The sequence below is a fragment of the Euprymna scolopes genome, chromosome 1, assembly GCF_053919585.1.
Source record: "Euprymna scolopes isolate OS-2025 chromosome 1, ASM5391958v1, whole genome shotgun sequence".
NCBI lineage: Eukaryota > Metazoa > Mollusca > Cephalopoda > Sepiida > Sepiolidae > Euprymna > Euprymna scolopes.
In genome coordinates, this window is record NC_136482.1 from 259,100 (window position 1) to 283,198 (window position 24,099).

Here is a 24,099-nt window from a genome sequence, read left to right on the forward strand (position 1 = left end):
TTTTTGGTTGCACGGGCATTCCCTACTATTTTGATTGAAAGAAAAGTGGTTTTGATTTATTTATTTGTTTTTGGAGAGGGGAGTTTTTTTCCAGCGCCCAGACAACAAAAAGTGATCAATATCCAGAGAATATCTTCTCTTTGTATCCCTTCTGCCGAAATATCTAGTGGGGATGTTGTCTCATATTTCTTTTTTGGGGGAGATTACATCTTTTATTTTTGAAATTGTTGTGGAGCTATCAACATTGCCTACAATGGAGTTGACATATAATAATGAAAAACTGCTCAATATCCTTAGTATAGCAGGTGTATCCAAACAGAACTTCATGTGAATCCGGGCAACACTGAGTGTTCATGCTAGTACTTTTATAAATCAGAGTTCATTTTTTTTAAGACTCTTTTTTAACCCAGTCAATAAGAGGTATTTCTGCTAGTACGTAAATAAAGTAGATAAACAAGATATTAAAAAGAAACAAGTAAAAAAAATTGTCTATTATATTCATTTTCACTAGATAAATAAATAAGTGTAAATATTACATAAAAAGAAATAAATTGGACGTTTTACCCATGGTGACGATTTTCACTCAATCACTGTGTTGTTCAACATTTCGGTCTCCATGACAGAAGAGTATCGTGAGTTAAACTGCCAGATAACCTACATCTGCTTTCTTCAGTTTCTTTTCTCTTTGCTTTAATCTATATAATTATAAAATTCAAATGACCTTGTAACGATGTATGTAACCCACTTTCCAGTTTACGACATCCAGTTGCGCATAACCTGCGCACTGAAATATTAACGTTATTATTTCGAAATTATTATTAACATGGGAAGAGTGGGGTTTAAAATAACTTAAACGTAATACAGAAATGAACGATGTAAAAAAAAAAAAAAAAAAAAGCAGATATATCAAAATTTGAATTTAACTATAATAAGTATTATGGTATCTGTTCAGTGCACATTTACCTATAAGTATGGTCAACCACTTATAATTCAGTAACTGTAAATTTTTTTTTTCAAAAATAATCAATTATAAAAAACAGAATGACTCATAGAAATCTATCTATATTATTTTTTCATTTTAATATACTTTCATAGAAATGTTTCTGTTCTGTCAAAAAAAAAAAAAAAAAGAAACTATTTTCTTTACATCACAAGTGTCATGCTCATACATGAATTCCATAGCTAATATAACATACTGACCCAACGGGTCACGGGTAGTCTAGTTGTATGCTAAAATCTAAAAGCCTGGAATTCTGTGAAAATTGGAATGTTTTCATCATTGTACATACAATATTGAATTCATCTAGTGGGAACCACAGCAAAAAACCTTCTCTCTCTCCAGAAAACTAAACAAAGCTTCTCTAAACAAGGTTTCTTTCTTTGTTTGAAAATACAATATTTAAATAGAATTTAATGAAGAAAGAATTTAATGGAAGAACAAATACCTGCACAGTCAATTTGGATCAAACAAGTATTATTTCCAATCAATGATTTCAATTCTGGAATTTGCTCAATAATGTCGGCTTTTCTTTTTACGACTTTTGGAAAATCAACCTGAAATCAAATGAAAAGTTAAGCCAACTGTTTTCTGTATATTTTGGACAAATAAAATGTTTAGAATAAACAAAAATACACACACATACACAATTTATATATATATATATAAAATGGTTGTATAGTTTCATTTCCTAGATGTAGATCCACTGAAAGCCCTGTGTTTATTAAAAAGTGGTCAATGGAGGACAAAGCAGGTATACAGTACAAACATTATTGGTTGCATACATGTTTCAGTGAAATCTCAATTTGGAAAGACTTACCTCATTAAACTAAAAAAAGGGGCGACACTGAAGCCAAAAATCAAGGTTCATTCATTTTGTATATAAAAAAGATATCCGGATGTGACTTAAACCCTGGAAAAAGGGGGAGGTATTTAGTTTGTGAAGACAAGTAGGTGGGTTAGAGTGTAAAGGTGCAACAAAGAAAAGAATAGGGAGTGAGAGGGGAAGGGGAAAAAGGGAAGTACAATCCAGCCTGGTCAAGGTATCTCAGCATGGTAGTGGTAGGTGGTGTAGGGAGGGGGGTATTATGGCTATATTCCAGTTTTAGGACTTAAGTGTTTATACTTTGATCTGAAGTGGTTCCAGAGTGATTCTTTTTTTTTGTCATTGGGGCCATTTATGCGACGATGTTCTTCCCATTGTTGGCCTCTTGCATTAGGATTGACCCACATGCAACGTTGCTGGCATCTGTAATGAGTGTGAAGGACTTGGAGAAGTTAGGAAATGAGATGATTGGCGGGAAGTATAATTGGTCTGATTTTTCCCAGCCATTATAAATTATTACGGTGGTTCATTAAATTCTTTCACAACCAACCCTAAGTTTAACTAGTAAGTTCATAAAACCCGCATATTATCACTTAGAAAAAGGTAACCTCCCATACACAAAAAACACACAGAACTTACCTACTATAGCAATTTTGGGTTAACTGCCCTAAAATGCTAAAATTACTTGGATATGGAGGCTCATTTTACGTTAAATTTACATGTAAAACAGACACTCTAAATTCTTAAAATTATTTTTTTTTTTTTTTTTTTCTTTCCGCTTGGCGGATGACTTTTCAGAATAACTAAGAAAGAAAAATAGGGTGAAACAAATAAATACACAACAAATAAATGTTACCAAAGGCAAGCTAAGCTACTCTTCGAACTACCTGGATAATTTCTTCTTTTTTTTTTGCATTTTAACTTATTTCAAAGTGTTTTTTAACTTAAAAATGATGGCAGTGTAAAGCCTATTGGGTAAAAAGAAAAACAAAATGGTAGTCTCATTTGAGCCATAATCGAGCCTCGATAATCGTTCAGAAATCGTAAATTAAACAAAATACTGATAGAAATGCATCTAAGAAATGTCACCATGTTTATTCGGTGTTATGTGAGAACAAGAAAAACTGTCTGACACACGACTTAAGTCTTGATAATGGCTCAAAAATCAAAAATAAAGCAATATACTGGTAGAAACCATCCAATAAATGTTACCAAAGGCAAGATAAGTTACTCTTCTTCCTAGTAAAAGAATATATTTGACTTTTTACAAAGAAAACAATTTGAACTTTCGCATTACATTAAAATAAATATGAAACAAAAATAAATAAAAAATGTTAGTAATTATTTTCAAATTTTGTATATCTTTAAAATATTTTTTTTTTTTTAAATACATTTACATTTTTATGGCAAATTTTCATAGTCTTTTGTGCGTAGTGTCAGTTAATGGGAAATGTGAAAACTAAATTGTCAAAGCCCAACGGTATGAAAGATGTTAATTACCAAAAATAGTTTTAGTAGTATGTTTTTTTATAGCTTTATATTTCCAACTCAACTTTTGATATGTGGGAAGTGAGATTGATTGGGCTTTAGATGGCCTCAAGCGCAGCAGGAATCCCTTAATCTAAGCATAAGTAAATGATAGAACAGAATCAAAGAAAATTTGATGCTAAAAGCTTTTCACACAGAAGAATAAAAATTCACAAATTCATTTCAAATTCAATTCAAAGCTAAGCTTTTTCATAGCTTTTGTCCATTCCTTAGTCATTTGTCTATGCTGAGAGAGAGGGAGCAAACAAAAACCTATTGGACAAAACCTAACTCGACACAAAATAAATAAATTAAAGATTAAAAAACAACACTTTATATTCTACTTTTGATTTAATTAGCAATAATGTTGATTTTTTTTGACAAAATATTTCTTTAATTTTAAACAATTTTTTCAATACCTTGTAAATAAACTGCATTCTTCTAGAAGTTACCTAGCGAATTTTCAAAGTTTCAAGTTTTGTTTTGTTTATTTTATGCAAATAAAAAAATTACATCTTATTTGGATGTTATTATGGTCTATAGGAGACAAGGTGCTAGTCCACCAGCCACAATCAGTCAGTTTGAAGCACGAACATCATAGCCAACGACCCTCCTGTATGTACATTAACACAAATAATTAATGCATGTAACAAAGTGAGAATATAATTCTTACTCGAATACATCCAGAAGTTTATCAGCATCAATCTGATACTGACAAATGAACATGCTCCCCCACAAAAACAGATGACACTCTGCCATACGTTAAGACATAGAAATTAACACAACTCTAAATCAGAAATGACATATCAACGCCCAGAGCCAGCATGGCTCCAACAACATCAGTGGGCCAAGTATAAATACAACTAGTTTTTGACAACCAGGCAGTATAGGCTAGATCGCCAAGCCGTGAGGTTGTCCGTCCACACAGGCATCCCAGCAGCAGCCCAAGCAACAGCATCAGCAAGCCATTGTCGATCTCACCTTGACAAGACAACATCAGCAACACCTCAAGCCACAGCATCAGCAGCAGCCAGACGTCGTCGACCTCACCCCTTCATTGCCACCAACTCCCAAGAGCCTGCCAACCAACTGCTATTCTTTCTCCAAGCAGCTGATCGACATCCCCATCACCAGCACATCTTGACAATACCAACAGCACTAGCTACAATCGCATTGACCCTGAATAAAAGTTTCAACTAAACTTCCTTATTTGTTCTTGCTTCCATACGATCATTTTTTTAATATAACACTATAAATTTTACAGCCACACACTGGTTAAATTTGATCGAACTTTCTCAAACTGGAGTTTGTGAACTTGCACTTATAGAATGTTTTACAAATGAAGAACTTGAAAAATCATCTATGACAGGAAATAAACTAGAACTTTCCAAATTACCTGCCCATTCACAAAGAGCGGAAAAGGCTGTAAAATTAACAGAAGCTTCACAAGTTGTATACAAACAGGAAGCAAGATATAGACACATTATCACAAAGTTATTATGCCACCAAATGAAACCATTTTCCTTGAAAGGAAATACACAGAACAATATATTTGTGAGAGAGAGAGAGCGAGAGAGAGAGAACCTCTATTATGACATCACAATGCGTATAATATAACCAACATATAATACACAAATATATATATATTTGTGAGAGACATGTGAATTCAAACATGGCAGAATGAATTGAAAAATGATTGCAACTTCTCTTCCAATTTCAGATTTTGTAATTATGCCCATACTCCATTTTCTTTTAAAGTTGATAAGTTTTTTTCTTCTGATGAGTTAAGGGCAGAATAAATAAAAAAAATTAGCATAATTACATGAATGATTCTGAACCATGAAACAAGTGCTGTCAAGAATTCTGCATGTCATCGTACTTAGCGAAATAAAAGGCAAGATAGTCAACAACCTGAAATTTGGAATATAGACTTTTGTCATTTATTTATATATATATATACACTTGTGCCCGATATTATTCATACCCCCCCCCTTGAAAATTGAGTTTATTAGGTGTAACTTTGTAAGAATTTATTGTTTACGTCCATATTGATACATATTCTTAATAAACCTCTTCTGATCATTTTCGTCATTTTAAAATCTCGGGATACTTGTAATAAAAGAAATATACAGCTATTTATAAAATCTGCAATGTTCAAAAATAATCATACCCTCTTATTTTTTCAGTATTAATCGAGTTTCTGACTGTTTGTTTCCTGTTTTATTCTTATTTTGAATGCTTTTATACAACCTTTGATTAATTTCATTTCGTTTTTTGCATTTTTCAGAAATTAAAATGATATCAACTGAAAACCAATAAAAGAATAAAAATTATTAGAATTGGGAAGAAAAAAGAGCTTAGTAATGATCTTAGGACTAAAATTGTGAATTCACATAAGGATGGTTTAGGTTACAAGTCAATTTCCAAGAAATTTGAGGTCCCTACAGCAACAGTACAGAGCATCATCAAAAAATTCCAGAGCCACCACACAACAAACAACTTGATTTGTAGAGGAAGGAAAAGGAAACTGTCTGCTAGAGCCACCAGGAACATTGTAAGAAGTGTTAATGCAAATCCAACCACCACTACTAAGGACATTTTAGAAAATCTGGAGTCTTTTGGCATAAAAATATCAAGGCAAACATTGCAAAGGACTCTGCATGAAAATGGTCTGAAAGGAAGAAGACCACGAAGGACTCCACTGCACACCGGAAAACACCTTGCAGCACGTCTAAAGTTTGCTAGGACCCATGTGAATTCTCCAGAGTCCGTTTTCTCAAGTATTTTGTGGACTGACGAAACAAAAATTGAATTGTTTGGCCATATGGATGCTTCTTACGTTTGGAGGAAGAAAGGAGAAGTTTACAACCCAAAGAACACCATACCCACGGTGAAACATGGTGGTGGTAGCCTAATGTTTTGGGGCTCCTTTTCGGCTAGTGGTCCAGGTAGTTTGATCAAGATAGATGGAACCATGTAGAAGGAGCAATATTTGGAGATACTCCAGAAAAACATTAGACAGGATGCGGCGAAGCTCCATTTAGGACCAAACTGGGTCCTTCAACAGGATTATGATCCAAAACATACTGCCAAAATAGTCAAGAAATGGTTTGAGGATAATCAAATTAATGTTTTGGAATGGCCTAGCCAGAGTCCCGACCTGAACCCTATCGAAAACCTCTGGCACATATTGAAAACTGAGGTTAAAAAGCGGAAACCTAGAAATTTGAGGGATTTGGAGTACTACTGCATTGAAGAATGGTCAGAAATCAGTGTTGATGCTTGTCAAAACCTTGTTGATAAATATCCAAAACGGTTACAGGCAGTTATTAAGAATAAAGGGCATGCTATTGACTATTAGTAAGAGAGGTATGAATAATTTTGAACTAGTGCCATTATTGTTTTTCTTTGTATAATGTTTCAAACTTGCATAATTTATTTATTTGTTGAGTTTAAATTAAATGCTTATGCTTGATTTATTGTTTGAAATCCCTTTAATATTGTCTACCTTCTGGTTTGAGCAATATTCTTATAGAAATCTCAAAGATCCGAGGGGTATGAATAATATCGGGCACAAGTGTATATATATATATATATATATATATATATATATATATATATATATATATATGTGTGTCATAGTTAGAAAAGGGTAATATTTGTTTAAAATTTTGATGTTGAAACGAATCGCATGACACTAAAGAAATGGCAGAAACACTAGAGGATGACCTCCAATCTGTAGTGGAATGGGGACAAAAATGGATGATCACGTTCAATGCTGCCAAGACTAAATTAGTTTCTTTCAATAATTACAAGAAACCTTCTCTGCAACCAATAGCAATGGCCAACGACTCTTTATCTGAGAGTATATCTTTCAAACTCCTTGGCCTAACGTTCACTGGAAACATGAGTTGGAACAATTACATTGAAAGCATTGCCAAGGCTGCTGCGAAAAAGGTAGGCTCTCTCTACCGTGCTAGAAAACTACTGACACCCGAAAGTATCCTGTACCTCTATAAGGCAACCATTTGCCCATGTATGGCATATTGCTATCACATTTGGGCTGGTGCATCTGCTATTAGCCTCTCGCTTCTAGACAAGGTTCAAAAGAGAGTCGCCAATCTGATAGGCCCTGAACTGGCATCTAAGCTTCAGCCTCTGTCCCATCAACGAAATGTTGCATCCCTCTGCCTGTTCTACAAGTATTTTAATGGTGAATGCTCTGACGAACTGCAAGCACTTGTGCCCCCACGACGTAAACACCCTTGACAAACCTGACAGGCAACCACCACACAGTAGAGATCCCTAGATGTAAAAGATCTTTCTACTCCAGTAGTTTCTTCCCCAGAACCGCTAGACTTTGGAATTCCATTCCAAGTCCCTGCTTCCCCAACTGTACTGACGTGCAGAAGTTCAGGTGTAATATGAACCGACATCTTGCTGCCCAAATCCCTACATAGTACCCCAGTAGTTGTTGCCCCTGATAGTAGGCCCCTACACCAAAGTGGCAATGTGACTTGTTTGGGATGAAAATGTAATATAAAAAAAAACACATCATTTGTAAAAAGTACCTTTAAAAATATATACAATCCAAATAATGTAAGGGGAATAACTCATATTTTTAATTGGAGAACATAATAGAAGTGGTTTACCTTAAAATTGAAATAGTTTTCTCATCAAGTTTAAAGTTAAACAAAAACTCACCTCATAAAATATGCAATTTTCAATCAAACCGAGAGATTTAAGTCGGAAAAAAGTTGAATCAAAACCAGCACCCAGAGAAATGATCTGAAACAAAATATTACACAGTTAACAAATGGACTAACATCTTCACTACAAAACGTGAGTTAATCAAAGTTTGCTTCATTAAGGTGTTTTCCAAATTTAGTTTGCATGATATTAAGTCTATGCAAAAAGATAATTGCATTTAAAAAAGGTCACTCCATTAATATGGTGGGCTTAATATAAGTTTTTTTATTCACAATTTAAAACATTAGTGAGAAGTAGCAATTTTTAAAAAGTCATAAAAGTTACAATTTTGTATAGAGAAATTACTCATCTTTAATAATCTATAATTTGGTTAGGGTTACGACATGAATAAATTATGGTATGCATTAAATAAAAATGTATACGAAAAACAAAGCATAACAAAAGCGATCAGCAACACAGGCACAAACGAATATCAGTGTTGTGAAATGGTTTGTGAGTGATCACACCACTGTTAAAGTATGCTGTCCAGGTCTTTGTTCGATAATCTAATATGTGATATCCAGCTCTGAAGAAAGTTCAAAGAATGTTTTTATTACAATTAATTCACCCCAAACAAGGCATATGTCAGTAAGTCGTAAGGACTACTATTTATGACCAGATTATGCTAATTTTTTTATTTATTCTGCCCTTAACTCATGTGTTGTGTTATTCATAAGACTAGCTGTGTCCTAAACTTCATAATAATTAGATAATTAGCTTATAAGTCTCCCCTGTACAATGTAAAATGTTCACAGACTTTTTTTGTTTGGGCACTTTTATCGATAGTACACACATGAAACTAGCGCTCTTCAAAGTAATCTGCTCCAGCTGCAATGCACTTGTTGTGCTATTCCAACAACTTCTGGACAGCTCCATGGAAGTCCCCTTGTTTGAGTGTATCAGTGACCCTCATCACAAGCCTCAATTGTTTCATAACAACAGTCTCTAAGGTTTTTCTTGAGCTTAGGGAATAACCAAAAGTCACAGGGAGCAAGGTCTGGATTATAGGGAGGGTGAGGAATTGTCTTGATGCCCATCTTCGTCAAATAGTCTGTGACAAGGATGGAGTTGTGGACTAGTGCATTCATACAAATCTTCCGCATCTCCAGTTCCTCATGAATAGTGAAAAAGTGTACAGTTCCCACACTGACATCAAATTGTGCACTTATTGTCTCTATAGACATACAACAGTCCTTATCCATGAAACTCTTTATTCGGCCAATTAACTCTGGTGTTCAGACTTCTTTAGTCCTTCCACAACTTTCATCATCCCTCACAGACTCCCTGCCTTCCTTGAATCTCTTATGACACTCAAAAAGTGATGCTCAATTCATGCAAGATGGTCCAAAAATAGTGTGAACCACTCTATACATCTCTGTGGCATATTTTCCACATTTAAAACAGAATTTTACTGCATATTGTTCTTCTAAAGTGTCTCCACATCCAGATTGCATTTTTGAAATTCACCAGCTGTGACAATCAGGCTATAGTAGGGTGTATGCCAATTATAGAAGCTAGAAGTAATTCTAAGAGAGTAATAACAACAGTTAAGACAGATTACATTGAAACCACCAAAAAATGCATCGAAGCACAGAAATTAGGAACCCATCATTTTTGGAAAATCTACAACAGTGTAGTAAATAATGGGCAGTCAACGATTTCCCCACTATCAAACAATCATGAGGTTGCTTGCACGGCAACCAATAAGGTTAATCTGCTTGCTAGTTGGTTTGCCTCAAACTCCACACTGGACCCGGCACACCACTCCCTCCCCGATTTTCCTTTGCGGACAGATGCCACACTAGACGATTTGAAAAATCACCCCTTCTCAGATACATGCTATTATAAAAAACCTAGACACCTCTAAAGCATGTGGGCCTGATCTCATCCCGGCTATGCTATTAAAAAATGCTCTGCTGAGATTGCTCCAGTTCTCTCCAAACTTTACAATAAATGCCTTAACGAATTTTGCTTTCCCGACTGCTGGAAAATCGCTTCTGTGGTACGAGTCTTCAAGAATTCTGGTGAAAGAACTGAGCCACTAAATTATCGCCCCATTAGCCTCCTCCTGCTTTTTGCCAAAATATTTGAGTCCTTAGTTAATCAAGCCCTAGTCCAACACTTAACAGCTGCTAAACTCCTGACTGACAAACAATATGGATTTAGGCAAGTCCGTTCAACAGCTGATATCTTAACTGTAATCTCTGAACGCATATACCGTTCACTGGACAAAACGGGAGGGTAGAGCGGTAGACTTCGATATATCTAAAGCTTTTGACAGGGTATGGCATGATGGTCTACTAAGGAAAATTATATCATATGATATCACTGGAAGAATACATAATGTAATTAAATCCTTCTTAAGTAAGAGAAAAATCCAGGTTGTCCTCGAAGGTCATACTTCTAAACAATATTATATAAATGCGGGAATACCTCAGGGGTCTATCCTTGGACATTTATTATTCCTGATATTCATAAATGACCTCCCTGATAAAATTGTTTCGGAGAGGAGTATATTTGCCGATGACATCATTTTCTATAACAGGCACAAGGAGAAAACAAATGAACACATATCTAAGGAAATGGCAGAAACACTAGAGGATGATCTCCAATCTGTAATGGAATGGGGACAAAAAAATGGTCACATTCAATGCTGCCAAGACTAAGCTTGTTTCCTTCAATAACTACAAGAAACCTTCTCTACAACCAATAGCAACGGCCAAGAACATGTGACCTGAAAGTACTTCCTTTAAACTCCTAGGCCTAATGTCTACAGTGAACATGAACTGAAACAGATACATCGAGAGTATTGCCAAGGCTGCTGCAAAGAAGGTAGGCTCTCTCTACTGTGCTAGAAAATTACGCCTGAAAGTATCCTGTACCTCTATAAGGCCACCATTTGCCCATGTATGGAGTATTGTTGTCACATTTGGGCTGGTGCCCCTGCAGCTTGTCTCACTCCTGGACAGGGTTTAAAAGAGAATCGCCATCTAGGCTTCAGCTTCTGTCCCATCGCCAAAATGTTGCATCCCTCTGCCTGTTCTACAAATATTTTAATGGTGAATGCTCTGACGAACTACAAGTACTTGTACCTCCTCGACGTGACTATCCCCAACAAGCAACTAAGTCCCACCCCTTTACAGTAGAGATCCCTAGGTGTAAGAAAGCCTTTTACTCCAATAGTTTCTTCCCCAGAACTGCAAGACTTTGGAACTCCTTTCCGGGATTCTGCTTTCCCAACTGTACTAATATGCAGAAGTTCAACAAACATCTTGCTACTTATCTCCCTTCATAATGCCTCTGAAACTTATGTCCTCGATAGTAGCCTCCTACTTCCAAGTGGTATTGTGCCTTATTTGGGGTGAAATTTGATTTAAAAAAAGAAGTTTATTTGAACCTGAAATCATAAAAATTGGTCAGTTATCTCAGAGGATGTATAGCAATTCTCAAGACAATTTTAAATGCCTGTTAAAAAGGTCTGGAAACTTATTGAAAGCACCTTGTATATATCAAGTTATAATATCCTAAGCCTTCCTCAACCGCTGAAATTGCTGTATAACTAAGAATTATCTGTATTCTAGTTTTGATATCTAAAAATGATGAAAAAAACTTGTTATCAATAAAAATTCATTTTTTTTTTTTTTAATTACATTTTCACCCCAAACAAGGCACATTGCCACTTTGGTGTAGGGGGCTACTATCAGGGGAAACAACTACTGGGGTACTATGTAGGGATTTGGGCAGTAAGATGTTGGTTCACGTTGCACTTGAACTTCTGCATGTCAGTAGGGGAAGCAGTGACCTGGAATGGAATTCCAAAGTCTAGTGGTTCTGGGGAAAAAACTACCGGAGTAGAAAGATCTTTTACATCTAGGGATCTCTACAGTGTGGGGGTGGGGGAGATTTGCGACTCTCTTTTGAACCCTGTCAAGGAGCGAGAGACTAGTAGCCAATGCACCAGCCCAAATATGACAGCAATATTCCATACATGGGCAAATGGTTGCCTTATAGAGGTACAGGATACTTTCGGGTGTTAGTAGTTTTCTAGCACGGTAGAGAGAGCCCACCTTCCTTGCAGCGGCCCTGGCAATGCCCTCGATGTAATTGTTCCAACTCATGTTTCCTGTGAATGTTAGGCCAAGGAGCTTGAAAGACGTACTCTCAGATAAAGAGTCGTTGGCCATTGCTATAGGTGGTAGAGAAGGTTTCTTGTAATTATTGAATGAAACTAGTTTAGTCTTGGCGGCATTGAACGTGACCATCCATTTTTGTCCCCATTCCACTACTGATTGGAGGTCATCGTCTAGTGTTTCTGCCATTACTTTAGATATATGTTCATTTGTTTTCCTGTCGTGCCTGTTATAGAGTGTGGTGTCATCAGCATATATACCCATCTCAGAGGCAATTTTGTCAGGGAGGTCATTTATGAATATCAGGAACAGTAGAGGTCCAAGGATAGATCCCTGGGGCACTCCCGCATTTATATCATATTGTTTAGATGTACGACCGTCGAGGACAACCTGGATTTTTCTCTTATCCAAGAAGGATTTAATTATGTTAAGTATTCTACCAGTGATACCGTATGATCTAATCTTCCTGAGGAGACCCTCATGCCATACCCTGTCAAAAGCCTTAGATATATCTAGAGCTACCGCTCTGTCCTCTCCCGCTTTGTCCAGTGAATGGTATATGCGTTCAGAGATTACATTGAGAATATCATCTCAGAAACAATTATATATGAAACTTATGTTGAATTATTGGAACACATGAGTATATCTCGTATCTATATCTCTGGTCTTGATAGAGGGGAGACTAAAACTTGCTGCTATGGTTTCAAATGATCTGGAATACTTGATTTCAAATATTTCTCATATATTATATCTCCTCTCTTTTGGAAATAGGGTATGACTATGAATAAAACCAAAGAGGAGAGATATAACATATGAGAAATATTTGGAATCAAGTCCCCTTGCTATTATTTCAGATCATTTGAAACTATAGCAGCAAGTTTTAGTCTCCCTTCCATCAAGGCCGGAGGTTTTGGGGAAATACCAGATATTTTGTAATTCATATGCAAAACTAGGAAAACAAATGACTATGATTGAAGTGTTGGTAAAGGTGCAGTATCTTTCCACCCATGAAAAATCCTTTAAAATTACCACTATTATAGGTTTTCGAGAGTGCTGAACACAAAAATAATGTTTAAAATTCCAGGAAACAAGTAGTTTCCAAGATATGAAGAAATTATAAGGTAGAAGATCACTTTTCTATATTAATTTAACGTAAAATGAACATCCACTTTATAACAAAGGTGGCCATAAATTGGGTGCTCATTTTACGTTAAATATGGAAAAGTGACCCCCACCCCCCACTTCTTGAAACAGTAATGTGCAACCCTAAGGGCAAATGTCAGATAGCCCACTACACAATTTAAGTCATTAGCTTTCTAACAAACCTTCATTTGTTAAATTCTGATCAGTAGTTGCTGAGATTTCAAACTTATAAAATTGCCCCAAAAAATGGTATAGCTATATATGGATATATTTATACTCTCACCAAATTGAATATTGAAATACTCATATCTTTGGTTTTATGGGCTGAAACTACATGAAATTTTGCAGGCTTTTAGATTATAACACTATTTTCTGGTTAAAATTTTATAACAATAAGTTAAAAAGAACCTAGATTTTCAAACCAATAAAACATGCCCAAATTAGCATGCATTTATATATATATAGTGTCCTAGCAAGCCAGCTTTAGTTTTGCTACTTTGAGACGAATTTTACTCCGGGGATTTTTGCTTGATTGCTCCCCTGTGGCCTTGCCAGGTCACTAATATATATATATATATATAAACATGTACATATACTTAATCTTATATAACATACACCCATTAAATGTTCAAGTTTACAAAAGAAAAGTAATGTGCCCATGTTACTATAATTGATAATGATCCGTATATAAACACACACACAAATATATACTTTAACTAAGAAAATACCCATTTCAGGAGAGATAAAATTAATTCCTTACATACAACAGTTTCCCACTACACATATATATATATATAGTCTTGGAAGATTTTAACCTTTAAAACTATATAAAAAAAACTTATTTAATTTTTATATTTTTTATCATTCATTGGAAAACCATTTAGTCAGTAAGTCATTTAATCACCTGCAATCAATGCATCAACTTGTTCTCTTGAATTTACTAAGTGTTAATTTAAGGGGTCAATGCATCAACTTGCTCTCTTGAATTTACTAAGTGTTAATTTAAGGGGTCATCAGTTGTTTACCATGAAACACTGTTTCGGGGATTTAAAAACAATATATATATATATATATATATATATATATATATATATATATATATATATATATATATATGGCTTATTCCGTGTCAAATCAATAAATTTTGCAAATACCATACCCGACACGGATTTTTTTCAAATTTGCTGATCTTGTAGATATCCATAAAAGCAATTGAATGCACCTGTTACAATTTTCAAGGGCAAGGAGTTCCTGAGATATGACCTTCACCTTTTTACAAAAATGTGAATTTTTATGAAAAAGTGTCCAACTTTAAAAGATTTTTTTTTTTTTTTATTTACACAGTGGTCACCACTTATCAAGGCCCGGAAGCCACTCAGGGATAAGGGTTATTGCAAGTACATTACGTTAGTGTGAAGATTTGATGAAGTGTTTACTTAAGGGGGCGGTTCATTAGGAATTTGTTAACGTTGGACTTGAACATATCCAAGTTGTAGTCAGGTGGGAAGTAGGCAGACGGAGCAGAGTTCCACAGGCGTGCAGTTCTAAGAAAGAAGCTTTGTTCATGGAATCCACGTTTTGTTTTAGGCACAGATAAAGAGTGGGGGAAATTTTTCACAGTGGATTCGGCTAGACGGGTGTTTTTCGTGAAAAATTGGCGAGGGGGGACCAGAGATTTGGAGTTCAGACAAGCACCTGCCAATGATAAAACAAGGATAGGCTCGCAACGTCTCTTGTGTGGGAGAGAGGTTGCAGGGTAGAGAAAAGGGCATCCCTCACTAAGCCACGAAGTCTATTTTGTACTCTGTCAAGGCAGGATAGGCTATTTTTAGCAGCTCCTGCCCAGATATGGCAGCATTATTCCATCGTTGGACGTACTTGGCTTTTATATAGAATATATATATAGGGAGGTCATTGATGTAGATCAGGAAGAGAGTTGGGCACAGGATTGACCCCTGAGGGACTCCAGCATTAATACTGCAGGCCTCTAATTTTTGTCCATCGACCACTACTCTTATGAGCCTATCGGAGAGAAATGATTTAATGATTGAGAAAACATTTCCAGTTATACCGTAGCTGAAAATCTTGTGAAGTAGACCCTTATGCCATACCTTGTCGAAGGCCTTTGATATGTCAAGAGCAATTGCCCTAGAAAGGAAGCCTTTGTCAAGAGATTCACTAATCCTGACGGATATAACCGTCAGCACATCTACGGTAGATCTTGCAGAGCGGAATCCATATTGTGTGTCACTAAGAAGGTTGTTTCTGCTGAGGTGATTGACTATTTCTCTATTTAATATGGATTCCAGCAACTTACTCATAACACACAGGAGACTTATTGGTCTGTACTGAGAGGGAGATGACTTATCACCTGAATTCTTAAATACAAGGCAAACTGATGAGGTCTTCCAGGGAGTCGGAAAGCGCTTCTCCTTAAGGCAGCACTTAAACAGTTTCGTAAGTATGGGAGCAAGTTCTGGTTGAAGCTTTTTTAACACTATAATTGGGATGCCGTCAGGGCCAGTTGCTTTACTGGAATCAAGGTTCTTGATTAGCTTGGCGACCTCATGCACAGATATTTGTATGTTACCTAGCGTGTTCTGTGTTATAGGAGGAAATATGGGGAGTTGATGGCCTTCGTCGCATAGGGTAGAATTAGCTGCAAAGTTCTTTGCAAATAGTTTGGCCTTGTCTGATGCTGACGAGATGACCTCTGGTCCATTGATAATTGTTGGGATAGAACGCACACTTCTGTTCAGGATCCTATTTGTTATTTGCCAAAACTGGTGGGAACTAAGCCGCTGATCAGCTACCTTGGATTTAACAGACTGGGCATATAGCTCTCTTGCATTTTTTATTACTCTTTTACAGTGGTTGCTGGCAGTCCTGAAAGCAGCTTTAGTCTCAGTGCATCTATTACGTTGGTAGTTATGGAAAAAGTGATTTCTGTGCGCGATAGCAGCAGCACATTTGGGGGAGAACCATGGCTGGCTGTTAGGTTTTTGTTGGAATTTTTTAGATGGTATGAATTGGTCTATGCTTACAATTAACCATTCGGTCAGATCTGATACTATAGAGGACTCTTCCTTTTTAAACATGGAGTGCAGAGGTAAATCAGATATGAATGTACAGCCATAGAGTATCGGTATACAGTACAGTGGAGGGGTACGTCAGGGGACTTATTACATTTTTTTATCTTAACTGATACAACTGAGTGGTCGGAGGATCCTAGAGGAGAAATGAACGGAACATGAACATAGCTCAGGGGAAGTTGAGAGAAAAAGGTCTAGGAGGCTTGCATATTGACTGGGTGTATCGGGCACACGGGTGGGTTCGCGAACAATCTGAGTGAGGTTATAAGCAATGGCAAAATCATGACAAAACCTCCTCTCATCGTCTGTCTTATTTGAATGGGTCAGCCATTCCATGTTATGGACGTTGAAGTCACCACAGATGTGGATGTTAGCCGAGGGATGTGCAGACAGGATGTGGTCTATTTTCTCAGATCTGCTCTTAAAGATAGTAACTCCGCTGTTGTGGGGCCGATAGAGGGCAAATATAAATGCAGTGGTGTTAGCAAGTGCAACCCGGAAGCACATATAGGGTAAGTTAGGATCTTCTCTAGAGATATCCCTGCCACACGGGAAACCATCTTTAATGTAGGCATATATTCCATGCCCATGGCGATCTTGGGTGTCAGATTTAGCTGTTAAATTAGAGTATCCGTTAATTATGAACTCATCTAGGGAAGTGGTCGGCCCTATTCCAGTTTCGCTTAGAAATAATATGTTCGGTTTCATCTCCTGTAATTGGGTTTCAACCTCTGGAAGGTTGGAACGTAGACCCCTGATGTTGGAGAAGGAGACCTGGTAGTAGAGGTCTACGTTGGAAGATGGGGTTCTAGGTTTATTCGAGTTTTTTTCTGGAGATATTTCATGTTGAGGTTTTGGGGTTTGTGGAAACAGGTCGGCATATTTGGTTAGAGCAGTACAGAGAGGGAAAGTAAGAGAGAAAAAGACAGGAAATTTTTTTTTTTTTTTTGTAGCACACGAAAAGGTAAAGCCGTAACAATTACCCACTAGTATGGCATCTAGAGGCCCCACCAGAGACTACTGCATGGTCCAGATCCACTCACCAAATGGCAATACAGCAGTCCCAGTACTTTGCGCCTGCAATATATCTCTGTTGTTTATGGGCCTATAAAGTTCATTCACATATTATTCTAAAGTACTTGGATAGATCTATAATTTTATCTGGGGATATTTTTCAAGGTCAAATAAAAAAGTTGACCTTGATTTTTTACCTGAATTCTATGAAAAAACGTTATTTTAATTTTTTTTTTTTTAATTTTGACAAAAGATATAATAGGTCTTCCAAATTTCATGAGGGGCATTCCACTAGAACTGTTGCTACAAACGTTTTATAGAAGTGGGCCAAATTCAAAATGGCACAACATAGTACCTGCTACTTCATATAAAAACATTGATATTTAACAATATGATCAAGTTTGATATTTTTGTAAAGCTATTTTAAGGCTGATTAATATTTACATAAAAGACCATGGTCATAAAATCAATAAAAAAAATTCTGTTCATGAAACTGAATTTTCTTCATTTTTTTTAATGCAATACAATTTTGTTATGGAAAAAGTGATATAATAAAAAAGTATTTTGAAAGGTATTAAGGGTTAATTAAATTATAACATAAAATATATGATCTCAATGGTGAACAAATTTTTCTCAATGATTGATATTCTAAAAAAGGTAATTTGTTTTTTATGGTCACATTTTTCATGAAAAACTTTTAAAATAAATGTTCTTAAAAATGCTTAGCATGTTGAGTTTTATGCAAATTCTGGTTGTGAAATCAATATAAGATTTTTCTAGAGATCAAACTGTTTTAGAATGTATTTCCCTGACCCACTTATATTTGGCCAACCAAGCACGATTAAATGCTGTTATTTCCCTCATTGTAGATTGATCTATACTGTGTTCGTTTTACTTTTAAATTTTGAATTTCTGGTATTGTGTATGCAAGAGTTACATCTCTTTATCACGAAACTACCCAATGCTATCATATGGAAAACATCAGGTAGTTTCATGATAAAGGAAAGTAACTCTTGTATCTGCAATAATACAATGTAATTTCAGAACAATATATTTCAATTTTATTTTCAATAATTAAAAAATAGTTAAATGGCATTTTTATTAATATGTAAAAAATAATTTAATAGTATTTATTTCGATTTTAATTTTAATATTGCAACAGAAATTTTACTGGACATAAAGAATACAATTTTCAAGACATTTTGAAGAAATTTTCGATATTTTCAAGGATTTTTCAAGGTAATAATAGAAATAAGGCATTTTCAAGGCAAAAGTCAAAAGTCAAGGATTTTTCAAGCTTGTGCAAACCCTGTTAGAGAGGATGAAAGTGATAGACAGTAAGACAAAATTCAAAATTAGTCTCTTTCTGCATATACATGACACTTTCTCGGGTATGATTGACCATCCTCTATTATATAATATTACTAACCTGTCGTAGTTCCCCTCTTGAACTGGTTCGTTTAAGAAATTCCTTCAGCAAATAATCTATCACATAAGATCTTATCTGGTAACATCTGAAAAGAATAAAAATATTTTTAACTAATGGATATTAGAATACAATTGTGATGTCATAATAGACTCTTTCTTCCCCTGTCTCTCTCACTCTCTATTTATTTCCTTGTCTTTCCTCCTCTGTCTTCAAGTTAAAAGATTCCAGAATAACACAATTTAATTATTTAAATCATTCATCTTTTGTGATGTAATCAAGTGTGCCTGGTGACAAACAAGCAAGATTCACAGAGTTTTAGTAATATAATAGTCTACCCCTGACTTGTGTGGTCAGTATTTTTTATTCTTTTATCTACCCTTATATCACTTAAGAAGCCACAGATATAACTAAAACATCAACTTTAATGTAAAATTTAACTTTATTAATCAACATAGTTTATTTTGGTAAAAGAGCACTTTTACTGTCTTTATTTTCATTGTGTTTTGGTAATTTCTTGCTTCAAACATCAATAACGCTTTATAATATATTTTTTTTTATTGCATTTTCACTCCAAACAAGGTACAATGACACTTTGATGTAGAAGGCTACTATCTGGGACATAAATTGCAGGGATACTATGTAGGGAGTTTGGCAGTAAGATGTCTGTTTACATTACACTTGAACTTCTGCATGTCAGTACAATCAGGAAAGCAGGAACCCGGAAAGGAATTCCTAAGTCCTTCAGTTTTTTTTTTTTTTTTTTTTTTACACAGGCATCACCACATTATCAAGGCCAAGAAGCCACTCGAGAATAAGGGTTAAAGAGTGTACAGTAGAGATTGGACAATATAGTAATCAATACAGTAAATTTGTTAACTTATATGGAACGGCTCATCAAGAACTTGTTTACGTTAGACTTGAAGACAACCATATTGTAGTCAGCTAGAAAGCAGGAAAACGAAAGACAATTCCACAGGCGTGCAGTTCTAAGAAAGAAGCTTTGTTCATGGAATCTACGTTTAGGTTTAGGCACAGATAAAGAGTGGGGGGAATTATTGATAGTGTTTTCAGCTAGACAAGTGTTTCTTGTGAAAGTTTGGCGAGGGAGGACCATAGACTGAAGCTCAGTCGAACACTTTCCATTAAAATAATGATACATCAGAGACAAACTTGCAACATCTCTTCTGTGAGATAGAGGTTGCAGGGAAGAGAAAAGGACATCTCCTACGAGGCTACAATGTCTATTTTGAACTCTATCAAGGCAGGACAAGTCCTTTCTAGTAGCTCCTGCCCAGATGTGGCAACAGTATTCCATCCTTGGATGTACCTGGCTCTTATATAGATAGAGAATTGCATCAGCAGTGAGATATCTACTGGATCGATAGAAAGATCCCACCATTTTTCCAGCGGCCTTGGCAACAGATTTGATGTATGTGTTCCATTTAAGATCAGGAGTAACAGCTAATCCCAGAAGCTTGTCAAAACTTGAGGCCTCCTGAAGATGAGAGCCATTCATTTCAATTGATGCCAGATGGGGATCAGAGTGTTGATGATGTAAAGAGAGAAACTTGGTTTTAGATGCATTAAAAGTAACCAGCCACTCCTTTCCCCATTGTACCACGTGCTCAAGATCAGAGGAGAGAGAATCGAAGAGAACTTGGTCATTTACTGTCTTAGATGTGCTACCATAAATGGTAGTGTGATCAGCATAAATGTCTACAAATGATGTAAGGATGTGATTTGGAAGATCATTAATGTAGATCATTTCTGGGGAAGAAACTATTAGAATAGGTTTTCTTGGCATCTAGGGATCTCTACTGTGTAGAGGTGGAATTTTGCTGATTGTCAGGTTTGTTGGGAGTATTTATGTTGAGGGGGTACAAAGACTTGTAGTTCATTAGAGCACCTACCATTAAAATACTTATAAAACAGGCAAAAGAATGCAATATTTCAGCAATGGGACAGAAGAATACTAGCTGACACTTAAGGAGTTATTAGGTTGGCAACTCTCTTTTCTGTCTAGGAGTGAGAGACTAATAGCAGATGTACCAGCACAAATATGGCAACAATATTCCATACAGAGGTGAATGAAATTTTTGTCCCCATTCCACTACAGAGTGGAGGTCTTCCTCTAAGGTTTCCGCCATTGCCTTTGATATGTGTTTATTCGTTTTCCCCTCTTGTCTGTTATAGGGCATGGTGTCATCAGCAAATATACTCATCTCAGAGACAACTTTATCAGGTCATTTATAAATATCAGGAATAATAAAGGTCCAAGGATTAACTATTGATGGTTCTTTTATGAGGTGCCTTCAATAAGTTTCCAGACTTTTTTTTACAAACATTTAAAATTGTCATAGACTCATGAAAATTCAGTATGTTATCCATCTTATGAGATGACTGACCAATTTTTTATGATTTCAGATTCAAATGAACAGCTACAGCAGGAATTGGAATACACCCTACTAAAGTTTGGAAACTTATTGAAAGCATCTCATAATCTATGAACAAAATACCTTAAACATACCAAAATATGGAGGCCAAAACCTTACCTGCTAATATTTTCATTAGTTGATTATTTTGAATGGCTTTCACCTGCTGCTGTAAACTCAGCTGACTATCGATTTCACTCCGCAATGAAGTGGTGTATTCATTGTCACATTACAGCAAAAATAAATTTCATCACTTTGCAAATAACACTATGAATTGTCAACCATTTTTGATCAACTGTAAGAATATGTGGTAACCACTTATTAGGATATTCACCATCTCGCATGAAAATTTGTTAATGAAAAAGCCGAGTTCCATCTTCAATTCCACTGTTATCTTACTCAACTTCAAATTTCTAACTGGCCAAAATAAGTTTGGACTTTTTACATCCTTAACATAAATAACTAAATACAATAGAAAGTGGATGAAAGAGAAAGGGAGCAAAAAAAAGAGAAAGAAAGTGAGAGAGAAAAGAAAGGAGATAAGGGAATGAGAGAGGGAGACAAAAGGAAGGGGGAGAAAGAGAAAAAAGAGCAAGAAAAAAGCAAGAGAAATGAGAAAGAAAATCAAGAGAGAAAAAGGAAATAAAAGAGGAAGGAAGAAAGAGAAAAGGAACAAGTAAAATAAAGGAGAGTAAAAGAGATACAGACAGGGAGAGAGAAAAAGGCGAAATAGATTTATTGATTTCTATGTCAATTGAGATTTTAGAAACTGACAAAACTGAAAAACTTTTCTACAGCAATAATGTGGTTAAAACAGTCAAATTCAACACACTGCTGCTAAAAACTTGCTACTCCAAATTTCGACAATCTACTGTCAAAACTCAATTATAGAACACAATGCACTGTTGACAACACTTGCTACTCCAATATTCAAATCCAAAATCAACACAGTCTCTGATCACTCAGACTTTTTATATCTAACCAGAAGCATCTCATTGGACAATATCGCAAGCATATGAAGAGAAAAGGCGACCATTTTTTCTCCTTTCTTCATTCATTTTGTCCATACGGAACTCTACAAAAACAGGTTTGTACTAATTTTTTATGTGCTTAATTACAGAAGAGCAACTTATTTTGCCTTTGGTAGCATTTTAGATTACAAATAAATAACAAAACAGACTAAAAATTGACAAGGTTCAAAAAAAGTCGCCAACATAATAGGTCCTGAACTATCAACTAACCTCCAACCTCTGTTCTATCACTGAAACGTGGCATCCTTGTGCTTTATTATAAGTATTTCAATGGCAAGTGCTCTGACGAACTCCAAGCACTGGTACCTCCTTGATGATAACACCCTTGACAAACCTGACAAGCAGCATAATCCCACCCTTACACTGTAGAGATCTCTAGATGTCGTAAAACCGTCTCCTCAAATAGTTTTTTTTCCCTTGGATTGCTGCACTTTAGAATTCCTTCCTAGACCCCTGCTTCCCTCACTCTACTGACATGCAGAAATTCAAGTGTAATGTAAACAGATATCGAACTGCTCAACTCCATAAATAGTGTAAACTGCAAATCTGGTACCAAATAGTAATCCCTCACGACTAAGTGGCCCTGTGCCTTGTTTGGTGTGAAATGACAATTAAAAATAAAAAAAACTGAAAAACAAACTTTGCTACAAGTAATAAATAACAAAAAGTAAATTACCTGTGGATCAACGGGGATCTTCGACATTCTTTAGCAGCAAAATGATGAAGAAATTCATCAGCAAAATAGCCATGTTTAGCCATAGAACATTTACTAAGTGTACTCAAGTCATTTGTTCCTTGAACCTAAAAGTAAAAAAAAAAAGGAACAATTTATATAATACTAGCAAGACTTAGTGTCTCAGCATTAAGCAAAAAAGTATACAGGGTGAAATGATAAAATTGTTGCCATAAAAAAGACAACATGATTCCATTTCCATTTGATGAAAACAGGTTTTCTTTTGTTTGTTGTAGACTATCTGCTAGTTAGCTAGTTGTGTACGGATCCCAAGAGTGATAATCTGTAGTGGAATGGGGACAAAAGTGGTTGGTCGCGTTCAATGCTGCCAAGACTAAACTAGTTTCATTCAATAATTACAAGAAACCCTCTCTACCACCCATAGCAATGGCCAACGACTCTTTATCTGAGAGTCCATCTTTCAAACTCCTTGGCCTAACGTTCACAGGAAACATGAGTTGGAACAATTACATTGAAGGCATTGCCAGGGCCGCTGCAAGAAAGGTGGGCTCTCTCTACCGTGCTAGAAATCTACTAACACCCGAAAGTATCCTGTACCTCTATAAGGCCACCATTCGCCCATGTATGGAGTATTGCTGCCACATCTGGGCTCGTGCATCTGCTACTAGTCTCTCGCTCCTTGACAAGGTTCAAAAGAGAGTCGCAAACCTGATAGGCCCTGAACTAGCATCTAAGCTTCAGCCTCTGTCCCATCGACGAAATGTTGCATCCCTCTGCCTTTTCTACAAGTATTTTAGTGGTGAATGCTCTGACGAACTGCAATCACTTGTGGCCCCACGACGTGTGCACCCTCGACAAACCCGACAGGCTACTAAATCCCACCCCCACACTGTAGAGATCCCTAGATGTAAAAGATCTTTTTACTCCAATAGTTTCTTCCCCAGAACTGCTAGACTCTGGAATTCCATCCCAGGTCCCTGCTTCCCCAACAGTACTGACGTGCAGAAGTTCAAGTGTAATGTGAACCGACACCTT

At 36.1% G+C, this 24,099-nt stretch overlaps 1 protein-coding gene across 8 annotated transcripts in view; it reads right to left on the reverse strand.

Moving 5' to 3' along the window:
- LOC145276480 (tRNA wybutosine-synthesizing protein 4-like) overlaps nucleotides 1-24,099 on the reverse strand; it is a 121,620-nt gene that overhangs the window by 88,165 nt on the left and 9,356 nt on the right. For all 8 annotated transcript variants that reach the window (XM_080130674.1, XM_080130814.1, XM_080127952.1 and 5 more), the window contains exons 2-5: nucleotides 23,047-23,171; nucleotides 18,908-18,992; nucleotides 8,055-8,138; nucleotides 1,446-1,554 (exon numbers count right to left, since the gene is read on the reverse strand). In XM_080130674.1, the coding sequence (XP_079986800.1) occupies nucleotides 1,446-1,554; nucleotides 8,055-8,138; nucleotides 18,908-18,992; nucleotides 23,047-23,171 (403 nt within the window). The remainder of the gene's footprint in view (nucleotides 1-1,445; nucleotides 1,555-8,054; nucleotides 8,139-18,907; nucleotides 18,993-23,046; nucleotides 23,172-24,099) is intronic.